This window comes from Accipiter gentilis, chromosome Z, assembly GCF_929443795.1.
Source record: "Accipiter gentilis chromosome Z, bAccGen1.1, whole genome shotgun sequence".
Lineage (NCBI taxonomy): Eukaryota > Metazoa > Chordata > Aves > Accipitriformes > Accipitridae > Astur > Astur gentilis.
The window spans coordinates 65,982,919-66,002,422 of NC_064919.1; the positions used below are offsets into that span (position 1 = coordinate 65,982,919).

A 19,504-nucleotide genomic window follows, 5' to 3' on the forward strand; every position below is an offset into this window, starting at 1 on the left:
GTTCAACTTGTATACAACCTGAGCTGCAGGCTCTCACAGCAAACATCCAGAAAATAAAGAATGCCCAGTCAGTGGCAATTTTCGGTGTTTTCTATTAAGATTGTTTACCACAGAACCAACCATGGCAAAGGCAGTGGGTAAAATGCAATTTGACAGCTCAAAAGCTAGATTTTTCTTCTACCCCTTTCCCTAAATCCTCTGACTTGCCTTCAACTTTCCAAACAAATGAAACAGAGGGTCTACAGAGAACAGGTCACTCCACAACTCTGAATCATTCATCCTATGCACTGAAGACAGATGTTTGTAGGAAAAGCAGTTTATCTGTGTTTTTAAGACTATTACAAACACACACATAGGCATTGGAGAACAACAACACTGTCAACTTCTTGGCATCTTCTCTGAAACAATTGGGTCTCCTTCTTCATGTTTTCATCACCTTGCACCACATTAATGCATCTATTTCATCAACAGTCATAGTACCTTTAGAAGTATTCACCTTTCCCATTTCAGAAACTTTCCTACCACCAGCCTGGTCAGGTAATCTCCCTGTAGAGTCTCTCCACTGACAAGAAAGCAAGCAATCCCAGCCAGGTATCAAACTTGGTGCAGTGAAAAGCATGAGGGAACTTCTATGAATATGGTCATAATTCATCATCTCCTCAATAAAGAAAAGGTGGTTACTGCCTTGGTGTATACAAGTGTTCCTGCCTCATGGGGTAGTAAACGTAATTCCTTTGACAAGTGTCCTCTTAGCCTTCTACTATCTACAATTCACAACAGGCCAAAACCAGGTTTAGCACTAGAGCTCACTCCCTCATGCTGCCAGAAACTGCATTTCCTCCTTCTCCTGGATGCCTGGGAAAAGAGCCTGCTTTGAGACACAGTGACGACAACGCCTACCTCAGCACAGCATAAGGATACTACTAGCTGGACCATGATGACTCAAGGCTTCTCTCAGCCAGAGGTCATGGTTAAACAGTAGTCTAGAGAGCCACATCCAAAGTTAATCAAAGTTTACTTAACAGCACTTTTCCACTGTATCTTACCAACAAGACTGAATAAAAACCTGGCTGTGTCTCCCACTGCTTCAGTTGTTCCTCAGCTGGCTTCAGCACTGCAGTATCTTGACTAGTAGCTTGGGTCAAGACTTGCAAAACAATAGTGCTAGCACTATTGAGATCCATGAAAATCTGGGAATATTTAAAAAAAAAGGAAAACACTTATAAAAAAAAGACAGCAAATATAGACAGGTATTTTCCATTCATATTATCTAAACACCCCACGCTAATTTTTCATTAGTCTACACTGTGTAAGACAGCATTACACCCACTCACAGGCAGTGTCAAGGTACAGTGATTAAACTACTTTGCTTTCAGAAATCTCTCAGCAGAAAAAGCAAGCATTAAGTCTATCATTACAAGCCCATTTACTAGATTGGAGGAATTACAGAAAATATTTTTATTTTAAACCAGTTACCTCTCCTGTTAAGCACAGCAAACTACAAGCAAACCCACAACTAGGGATGACTTCAGCTGTAGACAGAGTAGACCATGGGGTTGTCTGAAAGAGGCAAAGATGCAGAATATTAACATATTTGTATTTTCTGAACATTTTTTCCCCAAAAGACAAAATGACAGACTTCAGATAGTTAAATTCTACAATTCAAATTGATCTAGACATTTTATATTGATTACAAGATGTGAAAGTTTCACAACCAGAGTCCTAAATGAAACTGAATTTTCCCCAACACATTTGTATTCCTTATCTATTTAGCACACAAAATACTAGTCAGCTGAACTAAGAATGCCAATTGCCTAATTTCCAATATAAATACATTCCTGTCCTCTGTATAAAGACAAAACAAAACATTGGTCTCCAGATGACACAGAGATGACATTTATAATGACCACAGAAACAGCATTACAAAAAATTAAAGAGAAACATGTATAAAAGCAACTGTAGTGTCTGACAATTAAAACTGGCTTTCTGTCTGTAAAAACTTCTGTTTATAACCTATGTAAACTTTTCTAACACAGATACATATTAAGTGTTTATATATTTAAGTTTTCTAAATTAACAAACAAGCACAGTTTCTCTTCAACAAACAGGCTTGATGATTTGCTTTTGTTTAACCCTAAAAAAAAGTTTATTTTTCCAGCCTTCAGGAAAAAAAATATTGAGGTGTAAAATGGTTATGGTGATGGTAAGAAAGATAGAGAAATGAAATCTTACTTTGACATAGGTTTAAAATTTTGATTTTGAGAAAACCACCTTAACAAAACTAGCAACAAGATTAAACACCTTTTATACCATTAAGAACCCTGCAGAATTTGGAAAAAAAACTAAAAAAAAACAAACAAAAAAAACCCAACCAACCACCAATCTAAGAACTCTCAATCTGTAAGTCTCTGATCATCCTCAACAAAAACAGACTAAAAATTGCAGGTCCTAAGGTTAAAGAAAGTGTACTTTCAAAAATACGAACCACAAAATCAGATCTCCTCATAGCAATAACTGAAAAGAACAAGTAACTCAACCTCTGCTTTATAGTTACATCTTTTTATCTCTCTGCTTTAACCACCCTATGTATGGGGTTTACATGGCAAGGTTGCTAGCAGGAGGGTTACAGGAGTGGCTTCTGTGAGAAGCTGCTAGAAGCTCTCCCCATGTCCGACAGAGCCAATGCCAGCCGGCACCAAGACGGACCTGCTGCCGGCCAAGGCCGAGCCCATCAGTGATGGTGGTAACGCCTCTGTGATAACATTTTTAAGAGGGGAAAAAAGTTGGGGAGTGAGAAACAGCCACCGGAGCGAGCAGTGAGAACATGTAAGAGAAACAACCCTGCAGACCCCCAGGTCAGTGAAGGAGGAGGAGGAGGAGATGGTCCAGGTGCCAGAGCAGAGCAGGTGCCCCTGCAGCCCATGGGGAAGACCCTGGTGAGGCAGGCTGTCCCCCTGCAGCCCAGGGAGGTCCACGGTGGAGCAGATATCCACCTGCAGCCCCTGGAGGACCCCACACCGGAGCAGGTGGATGCCTGAAGGAGGCTGTGACCCCATGGGAAGCCCACGCTGGAGCAGGCTCCTGGCAGGACCTGTGGCCCCATGGAGAGAGGAGCCCACACTGGAGCAGGTCTTCTGGCAGGACTTGTGACCCCATGGGAAAGCCCGCACTGGAGCAGTCTGTGCCTGAAGGACTGCAGCCTGTGGGAAGTGACAAAAGGAAGGGACCCACACTGGAGCAGTTTGTGAAGAACTCCAGTCTGTGGGAAGAACCCATGTTGGAGAAGTTTGAGGAGGACTGTCTCCTGTGGGAGGCACCCCACGCTGGAGCAGGGGAAAAACATGAGGAGGAAGGAGTGGCAGAGACAACGCATGATGGCCTGACCACAACCCCCATTCCCCATACCCTTTGCTGCTCCAGAGGAGGTAAGGAAGCCAGGAGTGATAGAGTGGCTCTATGGGCAGCTGGCCAGCCAAGGTCAACCCACCTCACCCTACAAAACCAATTTACCTCCTACTTCTTCATATCTCCTTGTGTCAGTCATTTCAATCTTTATCAATCTGCCAATTCTCTAAAATCTTCCTGCAATTATGAGACCTTTGCATAACAAACTTAAACATTCAAATTCTCAGCTCACTTCTCAGAATACCATTAATTTCCAGGGAACCAATATCCTGATTTAGACTGTAAAATCCAATTGGTAGTGGTCCACCCTATGTGGAATAGTGCCCACAACAAAGAATCGATGTCAAGGCAAGACTTTGATATTAGGCTAAAAGTCCTGCTAGCTTTATTTTTCCATCAAAAATAACCACGAAATAATAAATTGGTACACAACGTTGTTGACAGGAGAGGCAGTAAAAAGAGGCCTTTAGGTGCAATATCTTTAACTTTCTCCTTTTTGCAGATATTTTGACATCATGAGTACCTTAGGCTGCCTTCATCATTGCACAGCCAAAATCGGCCAGGAAGGAGCAATGTAATGACAACACTGGAAAACACTGGGTTAACTTGTAAGGATCACAATAGGAACTCCATATTCACAGCATAAAGAACCTGAGTAAAATAAGCACACACAAGAAAAACAGCAATAAAAGATGTATTCAGATTTTTCTGGTATAAACACTGTAGTACTGAAATACCTAGTATAGATAACAGAATTTCAAAGCACCTAAAAATGCTAGTAAAGGGAGAAAGCAAAAGAAGGATATGAGAAAAAACATAACAGAAGTAGGTATAGAGCTTGCAGTAAGGAGAATATCATAGCTGAATTCCTGCAAGATCAAAACTACACTTCAGGTTATGAAGTGATTTCATTTATTTCCATTCAAAAGTCAAATTACTTTCAGAAGAAATAGTCTTATCTTACACTATCAAACAAGACCTGAAAATATGTAATTCTGAAGCACCTACTCAACTAAAAAAATAGCGTACAATCAGTTTCATTATCATATGAAAACCAAAGAGAGAGAACTTCTGAAAGTTAGGAAGTTGGCGGAGCATGTGTGTATAAACAAAATGGTAAGTAACTTCCTCAACTTCAGAGAAGCTGATTTTAGGCCTTTTGCTGAGCAGTGTTCTTCAAATAATGAGCTGCCATAGTGTCGTGGTTTAGCCCCAGCCAGCAACTAAGCACCACACAGCCGCTCAATCACTCCCCACCCAACCAGTGGGATGGGGGACAAACTCAGGAAAAGAAGTAAAACTCGTGGGTTGAGATAAGAACAGTTTAATAGAACAGAAAAGAAGAAACCAATAATGATAATGATCACACTAATAAAATGACAGCAGTAGTAATAAAAGGATTGGAATGTAAAAATTATGCGCAGGGCAATTGCTCACCACCCGCAGATCGACACCCAGTTAGTCCCCGAGCGGCGATTCCCCACCCCCATTCCCCCCAGTTCCTAAACTAGATGGGACGTGACATGGTATGGAATACACCGTTGGCCAGTTTGGGTCAGGTGCCCTGGCTGTGTCCTGTGCCAACTTCTTGTGCCCCTCCAGCTTTCTCGCTGGCTGGGCATGAGAAGCTGAAAACCCCTTGACTTTAGTCTAAACGCTACTTAGCAACAACTGAAAACATCAGTGTTATCAACATTCTTCACATGCTGAACTCAACACATAGCACCGTACCAGCTACTAGGAAGACAGTTAACTCTATCCCAGCTGAAACCAGGACACATCGGATAACTGCACATGTAGCAACAGTGAATCTGCAGCACATACCCAGATATTTGCTAAAGATTCATTGCAAGGACATGTTCGTTTGAGAGGAAAAAAATGGGTTATAGAGCATTCATGTAACGATTTTGCACTACAAAACTTAGATCACGTCAGCGAAATTAAATAATTTCTCAGCTACATTCAAATCTGATGCAGAAAAGGAGTATTTCCCCCCAAGGGAAGAGTCCTTGACTAAAAATTCATATACTTCACCTAGAACAGCTCTTATCAGAAGGCTTACTTTTTGAAGTTAGTACAGTTACAAAATTTACAAGATAATTAGCTGGCAGATCGAAAGATAACAACCACCAAAAAAAGAGAAATATTCACAAAGCTTCTTTTTTATTAATGCTTCTCATTCTTCAAAAGGTTTTTATTTTTGTTTAAAAACTGGAGCAACTGCCTGCTCCAAAATACCACGAAGAATCAAACCAACCTTAGCAGGTCAGAACAAAAATTCATTTAACCCAGTGTTCTGTCTCTGTCAAAAACTATAGTAGATGCCCAGGTCAGGACAATCTTCCAGTGGTATTTCTGAATAATGCTATCCCATCCTCGAGAAAACTGTCGTTCAAGGATTTCCTAGTAAGAGGCAGGGAATTTAAATTTAATAGCTCTTGACAGATTTAGTCTTCCATGAGTTTGCACAGTTGCTTTCTGACCCCATGTAAACAACAGTCCGCACACAACACTGAATGTGGCTGTCACAGGCAAAATAACAAAATTGAAGATAAAATCTAATCTAATCAATCTTTTGTTTCTGTCTTACAAAATCTAAACTCAGAACAAACTTACAGACTATGACAGAGCCAACTTCATGATTGCCCCCAAAAGGCCAAAGGGCAGGGGGCACTCAGGGAACCAAAAAAACAAGCCAACAAGTCAAGCCATCTGAACACACTGTTCCACAGACACCAGAAGTGGCTATGGGGAGGAGGAGGAATACGGGACTTCCAACTGTGTCAAGCCATTACAGGCTCAGGTCCTAAGAGGCAATTTCAACTCTGACAAAGTCTCTCCTTACATTCCCTTCTCACCAACAGGATTTCTATTAGGAACTTAACCTCTGCAGGCACTCTGTAAAGATGACTGACTTAATGAGGGCTTCAGCTTATACCTCATGTTCATGGGATCCTCCCAAAACACAGTTTTAATTACTGCTGTGTACAGATGCCTTTGTGAAATCAATTCCAGCAGACAGAACACAGCTGTACTTTAGGATTTTAAACCCAGATCTCTCCAATTTTAAATTGTTGTGACCGCCCTCCCCCCCCCCCCCCCCCCCACTACCCTCTTTTTTTTCTTTTTTCTTTTCTCTTTTTTTTTTTTATCTGATGCATCGGGGCCTCTTCAGATAATTTATGCAGAGGACATACAGATGCTCTTAGATCCCACAGAACAGCAAAGGCCCATGAATATTGCCTCTAATATTGAAGGATAAAGACAATTTTCACCTCTTACACATCAGGCTTTGCTGTTGCACAGCAAAGGCAGAGGGACATGGGTTACACCATAGATGGGTTACATCACAGGGACAAGAATTTTCTCCGCAGTCTGCTGGGTACATCTAGAGCTTAACTCACTGTTGAACAAGTTCTACAAGACTGTCCTAGAGATGAAGTGGAGGACGTGAGTATTAAATAGCTGCCATCTTTTGGGTACCTTCACAGCCATGAGGCACATATAGAAATGCTGATAGAATCTGTTAACATTATGAGCAACACTTTCTTAGAGGGAAGGCAGGGTCTGCACTTTAAGTCACAACAGCCAGAATTTCCAAGGCCGATCATCAGGTAAGGTTAGCGTTTCCCATCTTTACTTACTAATCTCAGACTGTGTCTTCACAATAAACACTGAGCAATTTCAGGAATGTTGCTTGCTTTCTGCTGCTTTTCTGTGGTTCATGCTCGTTGCTATCAAAACTAGGTAGCACACATCAGGTGGAGGCGGAAAGGAAAGAAAGTCTTTCCATTAGAAAATGTTCAATACTGTCAGCTGCAAACCCAAGCACGGCTCTATTCCCATGCCCGAATTTCTTCTTGTATGATGGAAAAGAGCCTAATCACACACAACAAGGAAAAGCTGCTCTCCAAGATCCCCCTGAACATGCACAGAACTGAGACAACAGCATATTCTCAAGTCTCAGTTGACAGGAAAAAAACAAAACTCTGTTATACCACCAAAGATAAAGCAACGCATCAAATGCCACAGCTCAGCACAATGAGATGGCATCTTCAGAAACCACAAGTACCAACACCATTTCCTTATGGTTACCATCCAATGTCCTGCACTTCCATTCCCACACATGAATGCCTTCAACTCCTTTCACTGGCAAAAATCCAACACTCACTTCTGTTCTACTCTTCAATTCCCTTTCTAAGGAAGTATCTGCATACACAGTTTACTTTAGAGAACATGCCAAGTCTCTTAAATGTTCCGCCACACTGGTTTAATGTTTTTCCTGAGTAGTAAATCCTTTTGATACAGGCAAAACAGTGTCCCAGTACTTTTCCCATAACACTGAAATACAACCAAATTTTAAAATCACATCAGCTATGAAAATAAATCAAGGACTGCTATACATCTGCAAGGGAACAACCCAAAGGATTTCATCAGTAAACACCTCCACACTTCATTTTTTCTGGACTTCAGAGAACCCAGTGTAACAACTCACTCATATCCAAGCAATTAATTAATTGAATACAATTTTTTGTTATCTTTTCTTAAGAATTCAATAAATTCTTTTCCACTGTAATGAGGTGCAAGAATGGATTCAGTTAAGGTTCTATGAAGTCAGAAGGAGACAAAGTGGTAAATCTATCACCTAAAACCCACTGCATTCTCACTGATAACAACACAAATACATACTGGGCTACTTTAAGAGGAACAAGGCAAGCAGCTCTAGGGATGTCGTTAACCTCCTTTACTCAGCAGTATCTGAGGCTGGTTCTAGAATAGAGTCTTCAGTTTTGTCATCATAGCTCTCCCTCTCCCCAGCTCAAGAAGTGAGTGAAGAAACTGGAGAGAGGCCAGAGCTACCAAGATGGTCTGGGGCCTAAAGCAAATTACCCACGAGGAGAGGTTGAGGACTTGTTTAGTAAAGTGAAAGCTAAGGGAATACTGCGTAGTCACTTGCAACTAACTTCCTGAAGGGCGCTTACAATGAGGACAGAGCCAAACACTTCTTGTCAGCAGATGATAAAACTAATAACTAGAAAGCTACAAACTGCAGCTTGGGAGGTTCAAGTAGAAACGTAAGACTGTCTTTTCCAGCACATTTGTTTTAACAAAAACAGCAAAATCAAAGTTTCCATACAGAAAAGTCACAAGAACCACTTACGGGTCACCCTCTGAAACGAGTAACATGAAAGCTAGCATTTGCAGTGACGATGATATGATATATTAGCAATGCTTTTAAGGATATCATCAATTTCAGGAACAGTTGGTACTTAAACCAATCTCTCTTCAGCCTTCTATAAACCTTCCCATGAATCTCTTTTCTAACATTATAGTACCTGTATCAATCATCCCGTCCTGGCTATTGAAGGCACAACTTACAACCACTAACAACTATACTAGTGACCACAGTCACTACAACGACTAACGTTAGGCATTATCAAGATTTATCAAAGCCAAGAGACTAGTTTTTCTTTACCTAAATGAACAAGGCTGTCTACACTCTGCCCAATTCAAGCGACAGTAAAGTTAACAAATAAAAATGTCTAGGTAGGAAAGAGTTACGGGGGGGGGAGAGGGCCATACTAACAGAAATAGAGGAATAGAACTTCTACAAATCTATTTTTACAAAAACAGAACAGTGAAACTAAAATCTACGTCTGAAAAAAAGTCAGCATACAGAAGACCCCAGGTACAAGAGAACAAAGATCAAGGAGGAACACAGGAATAAAGGACAACAGTGAACAAGCCTGACAATAATATTAAGGGAAGCCAGTCAGATTACACTGAAAATCTTGAGGAGAGGAATGGCCTTTCAGGTTAAAGGGAAAGCACCAGACTGACCAAAAACCCCTAACAGAAAAAACAGGCAGTAAAAAAAAACAAAAACAAAAAAACAAAACCCAATGAGTGAGACTATTCCAAGTATTTGTGGGATGTAACTTACAAGAAACTATCATGGGTGAATGTATTGATGACATAGAGACAATGGAGTATTTCTGATGTTTAACAGTAAGCTTATAGGATGACCAGTCTCATCCCTTTGCCTTCTGCCCAGTTCACCTCATTTTAACAAATTTTCCAAAAGGTACGACAGAACACTTTACAACAAACTAGCGTGCAACAGCTGAAACAGAAAAGCAAGTTTCAGTCTGCCCTCATGCTCTGAAACGTCTTGAAACCATTTCAGTTTAGCCGCAGTCAAAACTTGCTTCTGACGATACAGTTTTAATGTTTTATATGTAAAGCTTAGGTAACAAAAACCTTTATTATGTCATTTATACATACCCCTCCACAGAAGGGTAGAATGAAGGAACGAGAAAAGAAAAGCTGAGCGTGATGAAGAAAAAGTGGCGTTGAAGTTTCAAGAAACCAAAACCCATAGGGAACACGCTATTTGTGAAGACCGAGGTGGTTCTCACGGGGAAAAAAACGGGCGTTGAAGTTTCAAGAAACCAAGACCCATAGCGAACGCGCTATTTGCGAAGACCGAGGTGGTTCTCGCGTGCTACGAACGCCAATTTGAACGCCGTGGCCGATACGTTACAGACGTCACTGCATCGATGAGGCACGGGAAGCAAGGTACATAGAAGCAGAGGTTGCAAGCAGCACCAGTACCGTGTTTAGGGCCACGCTCTCGCATTTGACACACGTTGCCCTCTGCCACGGTAACAAACTGAAGAAACGACTCGCCGCTGCTGCACTGACCCTGCCTGTGATTTAGGGAAGAGCCTGCTTTACCGTAAAACTTCAACGGCTGCTCCGCAACCTGCAGGAGGGAAAGAGCCACCTTCGACGAGGGCCCGCGCTTGCCCTCCCCTACGAAAAACAGCTCGGGCCAGCAAGCCGCGCGGCTCGACGCCCCGTCCTCTTCCGATGCCCTCCGGTCGGACCCTACCCCGGCGGAACGCTCTTCTGAGGAGAAGCCGGGGCGCAGCTCCCAGGAACCGGGCGGCGGTTCGCGGCTTCCGACCCCGAGAAGGCAGCCCGCCGCCGCCCGGCCACACGGGACGCCAGGCTGAGCCGTCTCGCCCCCGGCGGCCTGGCAGCCGCCAGCCCGGAAGGTGACACACGACGCCGACGCCGGGCTGCACCGGCGCGGCACAGCACCGGGCCGGGCAAGCGGGCACCCGGGCGCTGCAGCACAGGCAGCCGGCGCGGCCGACGAAGAGCGGCACGGCTCCGCGGCGCTGCGGCCCCGCGGTTCCCTCCCCCCGCGACCGCCGAGCCCGACGCCGCGGCCGCTGTTCCCTCCCCGCGGCCCGGCCAGCCTCCGCGCCGCGCCACCCGCCCGCCACGCCGAGCGAGGCGGGAGGCCGCCCGCCACGCCGGGGCGAGGCGGGAGGCCGCCCGCCACGCCGGGGCGAGGCGGGAGGCCGCCCGCCACGCCGGGGCGAGGCGGGAGGCCGCCCGCCACGCCGGGGCGAGGCGGGAGGCCGCCCGCCACGCCGGGGCGAGGCGGGAGGCCGCCCGCCACGCCGGGGCGAGGCGGGAGGCCGCCCGCCACGCCGGGGCGAGGCGGGAGGCCGCCCGCCACGCCGGGGCGGCACCTCGCTGCTGCCGCCGCCCTCCTCCTCCCCCCACCCGGCCCCGGCCCCGGCCCCAGCGGCGGCGGCGGCGGCGGGGAGGGGGGGAGGGGGGGGGGGCGGCGGCGGGTACGACGACGACGACGACGACGACGACGACGACCCCGCGCGCGGCTCACCACTGGCGGCTCCCGGCGCCTGGCGCGGGCGACCCCGCGCCTCTTCCGAAGCTCGCGCCACGAGCCGCCACCAGCCGCTGCGGCACTCCGCCTCCCACGGCGCGCCGCCCTGACGTCAACACCCGGCGACGGGCGGGCGGCTCTCCCCGCGGGGCGGTGGGCGGGCGGGGCCGCCGCCGCGCCTCCCCTCCCACCGCAGGAGTCGGGGCGCCGGGCAACGCCTGGCGTCGGCGGCTTCTCCGCGAGGGTCGGGCCCGCAGCCGGCCCCTCCCCCTCCTCCCACCCCCCCGGCGCCGCCGGGGGAGCCCGCTGGCGGCGGCGGCGGGTCAGGGTTCGCGGCCGCCCGACGGCGGCCCCCGGGGCTCGCCTGCGGGCGCCAGCGGCCGGCCGCGGTGGCGGGCTGCGGGAGGGCGTCCCCGGCAGCCGTGGTGCGCCGCCGCCTGCCACCGGAGACGGGCGGCGGCGGCTGGGAGCGGCCGAGGAGGACGAGGCCGCCCGGCGGAGCGCCGCTGCCGGCCGCGGTGGTTGCTCTGAAGGGCTGCGACGACGCGGAGAGGCGCGCAGGGCGCCGGCAGCAGCCCTACACAGTTTTACGGGCGGCCGGCGCTGGCTGACTCCGTTTCTGCTCGCTCGCGGGCTTTTGGGGGGGAGGGACGGGTGCTGGAGCGGCGCCCCGGGCTGGAGCCGCCGCCGGCGGCAGCCCCGCCCCGCACGGCCGCCGTCACGGGAGAAGGGCGGGGCGGGGCGGGGCGGCTCTCGCGGGCGCCGGCGTCAGAGCGCGATTGCGCCACACGGCGGCGCCACGGGGCGGCAGGCCGTTTGTGTCTCAGGGAGGCAGGGAGCGCTGCTGCCCGAGCAGCGGGCGCCGCTGGGGCTCGCCTTTTAAACCGTTATACTGTGGAAGGTCGAAGCGCAAGGCCTGCGGCCGCTGTCACACGGCAGGTCCCTCCGGCACCGGCGGGGGGAAGGAGCGATCCCAGCGGCCGGGGCACAGCGGCCTGACGCTGAACGCGCTGGCCCGCAGCCCATCCTCCGCTGCCCGCGCAGGAGTGCTCCTCTCCCCCGGGGATCGGCTCTCCCGCCTCCAGCTGCCCGCCACGGGGGTCACCGCCCCTCGTTCACACCTCTCCTCCCCCCCCCCGCCCCTCGTCGCCCCTGGCCGCCAAGCCGCGCCGCAAGGGCCGGCGCAACGGCCTCCCCTCTTGACGAAGGAAGGCGCGCCCACCTAGGGCGGCGCGCCGCCGGCGCCGCGGCTCCGCCCGCCGCCCCCCCTGCCCCGGAGGAGCCGTTCTCCCTCAGCTGCTCAGAGCAAAAGCAGCTCCCGCGCCCCGCCGCGCCGCCGAGCGCCCCCAGCTCGGCTCGCGCGGGAAGCTCCCAATGCCCTCGGCACGATGGCGCCTCACGCCGGCCGCTCGGCCCGCTGCGACGCGCCCCGCCCCGCCCCGCCCCGCCCCGCCCGCCGTGACGCGCGCCGCCGGCGCCGGGCCTGCTGGGGAGCGGCGGTCCCGCGCGGCACGTGCGCGGGGAGCGGGTCCGCGCCCGGGCGGCGGCCGCCATGCCCAAGGCGCGGGCGGGGAAGCGGCCGCGGCAGGAGCGCCGGGAGGGCCGCGCTACCGGTGAGTGAGGGCCGGGCGGAGCGGCGGCTCCCCCGGGAGCGGTGGGGCCGGGGCCGGGGCCGGGGCCTGCCCTGCCCTCCTTCGCGGGGACGGGGACACGCACGCCGCCGTGCGGGGAGCGGCCGCGGGCGGTGGGGAGAGGAGCCCGTTTCGGCGGGGTGCGCTTGCAGCTGGCGTGACGCCGCTCTCTGCCCTAGGCATCCGCTTCAACACCGGGGCCGGCCAGCACATCCTGAAGAACCCCCTCGTTGTCAACAGCATCATCGAGAAGGTGGACGGGGCGGGGGCGCGGGGAGCGGGGCGGGGGGCGGCTGCCCGGGGGCCGCCCTGCGGCCGTGGGCCGGGGCGGGCCGGCCCGGAGCTCCCGGGGCAGCGTGTCCTGAGGCACGGCCCTCTGGCCTGACTCCGGCCGTTCTGCGGCTCTGGGGGGACCTTCCTGCTGTAGTGTGTCCTCCTGGCCTTGGTACTGCTTGTCTTTTTTTTTTTTTTTTCCTTCCCCCTTTTTTCCTTTTTTTTTTTTTTTCCTTCCCCCTTTTTTCTTTTTTTTTTTTTTTTCCTTCCCCCTTTTTTCCTTTTTTTCTTTCCTTCCCCCTTTTTTCTTTTTTTTTTTTTTTTTTTTTTTTTAAGGCGGCCGCATGCCTGTTTTTCAGCCCTCGGAACAAAGATCTCTCGTAGACTAGCTTTAAGACATTCTCGTTCTCAGCGTTTTCCCCTCGTCCCTTTCTAAAGGACGTTCGCGCTCCTCTGCTGGCAGATTTCGGCTCGTTCCTGAGCTGAACGTGCCTTTCGTTTTAAAATCAAATGGTTGCTTGAAATCGGTTGTGGAAGAATAACCGAAGCGCCGTGTGTTCTTAGGCTGCCCTGCGACGCACCGATGTCATTCTGGAAGTAGGCCCGGGAACCGGGAACATGACGGTAAAAATGTTAGAGAAAGTAAAAAAAGTAAGTGCGAATTTCCCACCCCACCCCCCAAACTGTAACCACATTGTGGCTTAGGCTATAGCAAACAGAAGGATCTTCATCTCTTTGATTCAAATAAGCAGAATTACTCTATGGAATTTTTTTTTTTTTAACATTTGTGTAATTTCCAGTGAGGTTTTAGCTGCTCATGTAAATCTTGCATGGTTTTATCAAACTGTGTTGCTGTTACCCATTTATGTGGTAAGGCTTGCATGTTCGGAGGAAGGTGCGTACCCTAATAGGGGATTTTTAAGAATTATTTAAATACCCTGTAGCAATAGATACAAAGGGGTTTAGCAATTGAAATTTTAATCCCACTTAGGAGGAGTTGTATAAAGTTGCAAATACATACTTTGTTTTCAGGTTATTGCTTGTGAAATTGACCCTAGGCTTGTTGGAGAACTTCAGAAGAGAGTCCAGGGCACGTAAGTATCAACTGTGGAAATAGCGAGTGCTTAAAGCAGTGGAGCTGGCTTTGGCAACAACTTTGGCAACGTGCTTCTCTGAGGATAACCACAGTGTATTTTCCCCCAGGTGTCTGGCAAACAAACTTGAAATCAAGGTTGGAGATGTCTTGAAAACAGAGTTACCGTTCTTTGATGCATGTGTGGCTAACTTGCCTTACCAGGTATGGGCTAAACAACACGGCAGAAGTATTTCGTCTTTAAATAATTGCCCAGAAATTTTACTAATGCTATCGCTCTTTTCCTCAGATTTCTTCACCTTTTGTTTTCAAGCTGTTGCTTCACAGACCTTTTTTCAGGTATGTGGAAGAACAGAGCTCTCTATTACCCGATAGGGAAAAAAAAAATTAAAAAATATTCCCAAATCAAATTTCTTTTAGTTCTTAAAATACCGGTTTGATGGATCAGAGCCGCACCAAGGTTTTTGTGTAATATGAAAACTGCCAGTGCCTGGGAATTAGTTTATGTCGATGTATTAAGCGCGAGCAGAAGATTTAGTCTTGACATCAGTGAGTGTCCAGCTAATGAAAACAGCAGTTGCACCTCTTTACACTAGTATTATAACTGTTACTCCAGGGATAAGCAGGGCATCGTAGCGTTTCAGATGCCTTCCTACCTGAGAAAGAAAGGGCGGAAAGGGCAGGATCAAAGCCAAGACACTTCCTGTTGCCTGCTCTAAAAATATAACTGTGCAAGTACTTCTGTGTGTTGTTCAACGTGTCAGCAGTTCTTGATTTCTCTCACTGAAGGGCTAGTGTTAGTGATATTACTGGTCGGTCAGCTTTTGGAGTTTGGATTTCAAGGACTCGTAGAATTATTCAGTATGATTTGTTACAGTCAGGCACAAAACTCTTGAGAGTAGCCTCTTGTCTTTCTGATCCTGATCCGTTTAGTGGTATAAAGAATCAAACTCTGTTGTAGCTTTAAGGAGATTTAGACCGTTTCACCAAGTTTTGTGTTCTGGTGTTTTTTAATGCACTCTGAACTAATTAAAGCAGAGTTTGTTTATGACAAACCGTTATTGCTTCTAAGCACTGGGGCAAATCCTGTGTTTCTAAGTGTGTTAGTTGGCTTTTGACATAAAAGTTGATAACTTAGAATTCATTTCCTCATTTCTGTTATTCTCAGGTGTGCGATACTCATGTTTCAACGGGAATTTGCACTTCGTTTGGTTGCAAAACCAGGAACTAAACTGTACTGCAGACTCTCCATTAATACTCAGTTATTAGCTCGAGTGGACCATCTGATGAAGGTACGTCATTCTGCGTTAGCTAACAGAGCTATCAAAGATAAAAGAATGTTTCTAGAAATGTGAGGACTTGCTGCTTATTCATACAGCTGCCTGACTTCCCCTGACTTAACAGGTTGGAAAGAACAACTTCAGGCCTCCTCCCAAAGTTGAATCCAGTGTTGTCAGAATAGAACCAAAGAACCCACCACCACCTATCAACTTCCAGGTGAGCATCGTATACTCTAATAACAATATAGCATACTAGTGACAGCACTTAATTTCATTTTTCTCTTTACTTATTACTCAGTTCCATGTGCTGTTTTCACTACTAAGTACCAGCTATTCATTGGCATTTACATAATTCCAAAATACTTATTCCTGTATTGATCAGGCTTGTATTAGGACGTTACCTGAACGTGCCACCATCAGTTTTGGTAGTTTTGTTTACAGTGTTTCTGACAAGACTGAGGTACCACCTCCATTATCAGTTGGAGAGTTGCTAGTAATGATGTCCCTTCCCTTTCATTGTGTTTTTTATCTCCCAGAGACCCATCTGGGCTGATGACTTTGTTGCTTATGATTAAAGGAGTAGCTATGAGAAGTCTTTATCTTCAGATGAGTGTGTATTATCTCAGAAGACAGATGTTACAGGGTAGTCTTCTGAAGGTTCATTTTTAAAATGCTTTGGTCTTCAAGACCATTTCAGCCTTGCCCAAGGTTAGCTGGATTTTCTTCAAGTATCCCTTGTCAGCACCTAAGATCTTGGCCAACAGTGCCTAGCCACGAAAAGGGACAATTCAAAGGGCTTTGTGGGTGAAGTGTTTTCTTCTCTATTTGTATTGCTTTGTCCAAGACATGACTGGTTTTGTATTGTTGAGAAAGATTATTTTCCTGAAAGATTTCTCTTTGTGTCAATATTATTGTGAAACTGCCAGTAGTGGCTGTTCTTGTTTGTAGTAGCTGTATGTTGTATGTTACCTTTTGTAAATTCTGCAATTTTTAATTTCAGGAGTGGGATGGTCTGGTAAGGATAGCCTTTGTTAGGAAAAACAAGACACTCTCTGCAGCATTTAAGTAAGTAACTTCTATTGATAAAACGCAACCTTTTCAAAGTTTGAGACCCCATCCAGTTGTGTAAATGCGTAGCAGTGTTATATGCATGCCAGCACAGTCGGGGATAAACCGATGATGGAAGATTTATACTGAGGTCACAAGCTTTTTCTTTTAGAAGAAAACTAGGCAGCTGTTAAAAAAGAACAGCTCTGTGTAGTTGTTACAGTTTTTTTATAGTAAAGGTTTACAACCAATCAAGTAAAAAAAAAACCAAAACATAAACAACTCGTTAAAGGTCAATTTTCATTCTAGACTTGTATTTCTTTCAGGTCAAGTGCTGTAGAGCAGTTGCTGGATCATAATTACCGAATTCATTGTTCCTTACATAATACAGTAAGTTCTTTTTTAATATATTAAATACTATTTTTGTGTACTGTGACCTACATACTGACTTTTCTAAGAGTGAAAAATTAACATTGAAAAGTTTAGTATGTTAAGAGTTTGTCCAAGAGAGTTGGAGGGAGGGAGGAACTTACCTCTTCTCTTAGAGAAAAATCTAAAAAGGTCACTAAATTACAGTGGAAAAAGCTGAAAGTTGAGTATGTTATTAACATATTGGCTGTACATGTCTCAAGGACTTTTACTAAGCTAGTAAGAATCTAGTAAGAAAACCCTTTGTGCCTGCTTAGCAATGCTGTTGTGATTCATTTATAGTGAATGAGCTGAGGTATAAAAATCCAGATACAAAAATAGGAGAATACAATAATCCATACAAGAAAAAATGCAACTTATTTCTATCACTTGGAACAAGAACTATTCTAAAAGCAGGAAAATAATAGATTATTTCAGTGAATGTTTTTCTATGCTATGAATAGAAAATGAATTTGTATCCTATTTTCCATTGACAGGAAATACCTGAAAACTTTAAAATTGCAGAGAAAATACAGATGGTCCTAAAAAACACAGGTTACTCTGAAAAACGAGCCCGTTCAATGGATATAGATGATTTCATTAGGTATTATTTTTTTTTTTCCTCTTTAAGCTTCTTCAAATTCTATCTGTATCTGTACCTGTGTAGCACAGATTAGTATTGGGTTACACAGGAATAGTACTAACTCGCGTTTTCCTCTCAATACCAGACACTCCTTGCTTCCAGTCCTGAACATGAACAAACTCTTAACCCCTATATATATTTTAACTGCTGCTTACAGTATTGAGAAGCAACTAGCTAAAGATCCCTATTTCTGGTATTTGTGTACAAGACCCTTCTATGTCTCCTCTGAAAATGGCTTTAATAATGGAATTGGTTCTTGTAATTTCCCTGGAGACTTACATAGCCCTTCTCTGTCTTGAGGATTAGGACATAGTCTATAGCGTAATTTGGAAATTTGAGTAATTAACTAACTGCTACATTCTGCTCTTACCTCTGGTCAGTTAATTTAAGTGGCAACATGAATCCTCTCGTAATTTAAGATAAAAATTCCTAGTTGTTTCTCAGTGTGATAGTTAATAGAGCTACTGCTCTTTTAAGGAAATGTAATAAACCTGGTAGCATGCAACATAACTAACAGCACTGAAAATATACCTGCATCTCTAAAATGGCAAATTTGCTAATAACTTCTAGTTTAAGATTTGTAACAATTCTTTATGGCAGTTGAACGGTGATGGCAGCTTTCATGCTATTTTCCTATGTCCTTTGCCAGCCAGCAAATCTTAGAAATACCTTAAGCTGAAGTAGAAATTGTAACATAAATATTTTGCTGTTTCAGACTGCTGCATGGCTTCAATACAGAAGGCATCCATTTCTCATAGATTCTACTAGAAGAATAAAAGATGTTTTGCATTTTGTCACAGAAGTCTTACCTGAGCCAGAGTGACTGCAACAGGACAAGCTCTTCTCACAAAAGCCATGAACTAAGAATAGAGTGCACACACTCTGGTTCTTATTAAAGCCTTACGTGCAATTTTATCACAGGCAGTAGGCAAGAAGCTGCTGCTCTGTATTTTAAAAGTGATAAATTCTTTCATGACTGAAGCGAAGTGCTGGACTCCTATGTGACAGCATATTTTTAACTACATCACGTAACATGGATTGATGCTGCCGTAATTGAAATCTGCATTCTCTGATCATGGACTTCATCTCAGTATGTTCTTGCACAGTCCTCAACAGTACAACCCATAAGCCTGGTCTGGGCAACAAAACCAGAGTTGTGGTCATTCCATTTGTTCGGGATTTTTTTGTTTGTTTTAAAGTGTATTTAAACCCTTTGTTTTGATTTGGAATGCCTGTCTCTTCCATTCATTCCTCTGGTAGCTACCCACATTCCAGGTCTGTTAGTACTCTTGGAGAAATCCTGGTAACTGTTTCTCAGAAAAAAAGAGCATTTATCTTGTAGGCTTGGTATCATTTACAATAATATTATTGAGGTACCTGAAACTACCAGTGTCATCTCCTTTACCCCCTCCTTATTGCCATCAAACCGCTGTAGGAACCAGCAAAAAACTACCAAAGGACCAGTGCTCATATGCACAGACAGAAGGCGAATTTTGTCAAGTGTAAATTTAAGCAGCTATTTTTATAAGAAAACTAATTCAGCCTTAAGGAGTTTTAGCATAGATCAAAGCTTTCAGTGAGTCTTAGAGCAATGCATGCCTGTGTGCTGACAGAAAGACTTACTGAAGTGTCTTAATATAGTTTGGATTATATGTATTTGTTATTAAGGACAAGGCAAAGTTTTCCCAAGGAGGTCTGCATTAAGTGCATAGCAACTGTCAAAAGAAAAATCCACTTTGGACTATTAACTCTGTAGCATCATGCAAGGGTGAAGGCGTGACTGTGTATTAACTATTGTACATCAGCTTTTCATGTATAAGACCATAGTAAGTGGAGAAGAGGCAAATTAGCAAAAACTTAAGATGTAACTTCATTTTGTACACATGCAATGTCAGTTTAAAAGTCACTGACTCGGAAGCATGTACAGAAATATGCACTTGAATGTGTGGGCATCCTGAGAAGTTGTCTTGGAAAACTGAATTGCTCATTTATTTTGTAATTGAATGATTCTAATGCCAC

The 19,504-nt window shown here is 46.2% G+C and overlaps 2 protein-coding genes across 3 annotated transcripts in view; one reads left to right on the forward strand and one right to left on the reverse strand.

The window, feature by feature from the left end:
• The window catches only part of IPO11 (importin 11), a 114,969-nt gene extending 103,754 nt beyond the window's left edge, over positions 1-11,215 (reverse strand). The window contains exons 1-4 of one of the 2 annotated variants that reach the window (XM_049795342.1): positions 7,050-7,506; positions 3,929-4,056; positions 1,477-1,560; positions 1,047-1,190 (exon numbers count right to left, since the gene is read on the reverse strand). In XM_049795342.1, coding sequence (XP_049651299.1) covers positions 1,047-1,184 — 138 coding nt within the window. In that variant the 5' untranslated portion in view covers positions 1,185-1,190; positions 1,477-1,560; positions 3,929-4,056; positions 7,050-7,506. Of the gene's footprint in view, positions 1-1,046; positions 1,191-1,476; positions 1,561-3,928; positions 4,057-7,049; positions 7,507-11,107 lie in introns of those variants that run through there. The other variant, XM_049795341.1, reaches the window with a different exon arrangement.
• A 1,409-nt stretch (positions 11,216-12,624) lies between these two features.
• Positions 12,625-18,714, forward strand: DIMT1 (DIM1 rRNA methyltransferase and ribosome maturation factor). Its single transcript, XM_049795389.1, has 12 exons — positions 12,625-12,723; positions 12,921-12,994; positions 13,579-13,665; positions 14,047-14,108; positions 14,218-14,311; positions 14,397-14,446; positions 15,276-15,399; positions 15,512-15,604; positions 16,388-16,452; positions 16,761-16,824; positions 17,340-17,446; positions 18,201-18,714. Exons 1-12 carry the CDS (start codon positions 12,663-12,665, stop codon positions 18,241-18,243), a joined length of 924 nt encoding a protein of 307 aa, XP_049651346.1. The 5' UTR covers positions 12,625-12,662; the 3' UTR covers positions 18,244-18,714.
• Positions 18,715-19,504: the final 790 nt, after the last annotated feature.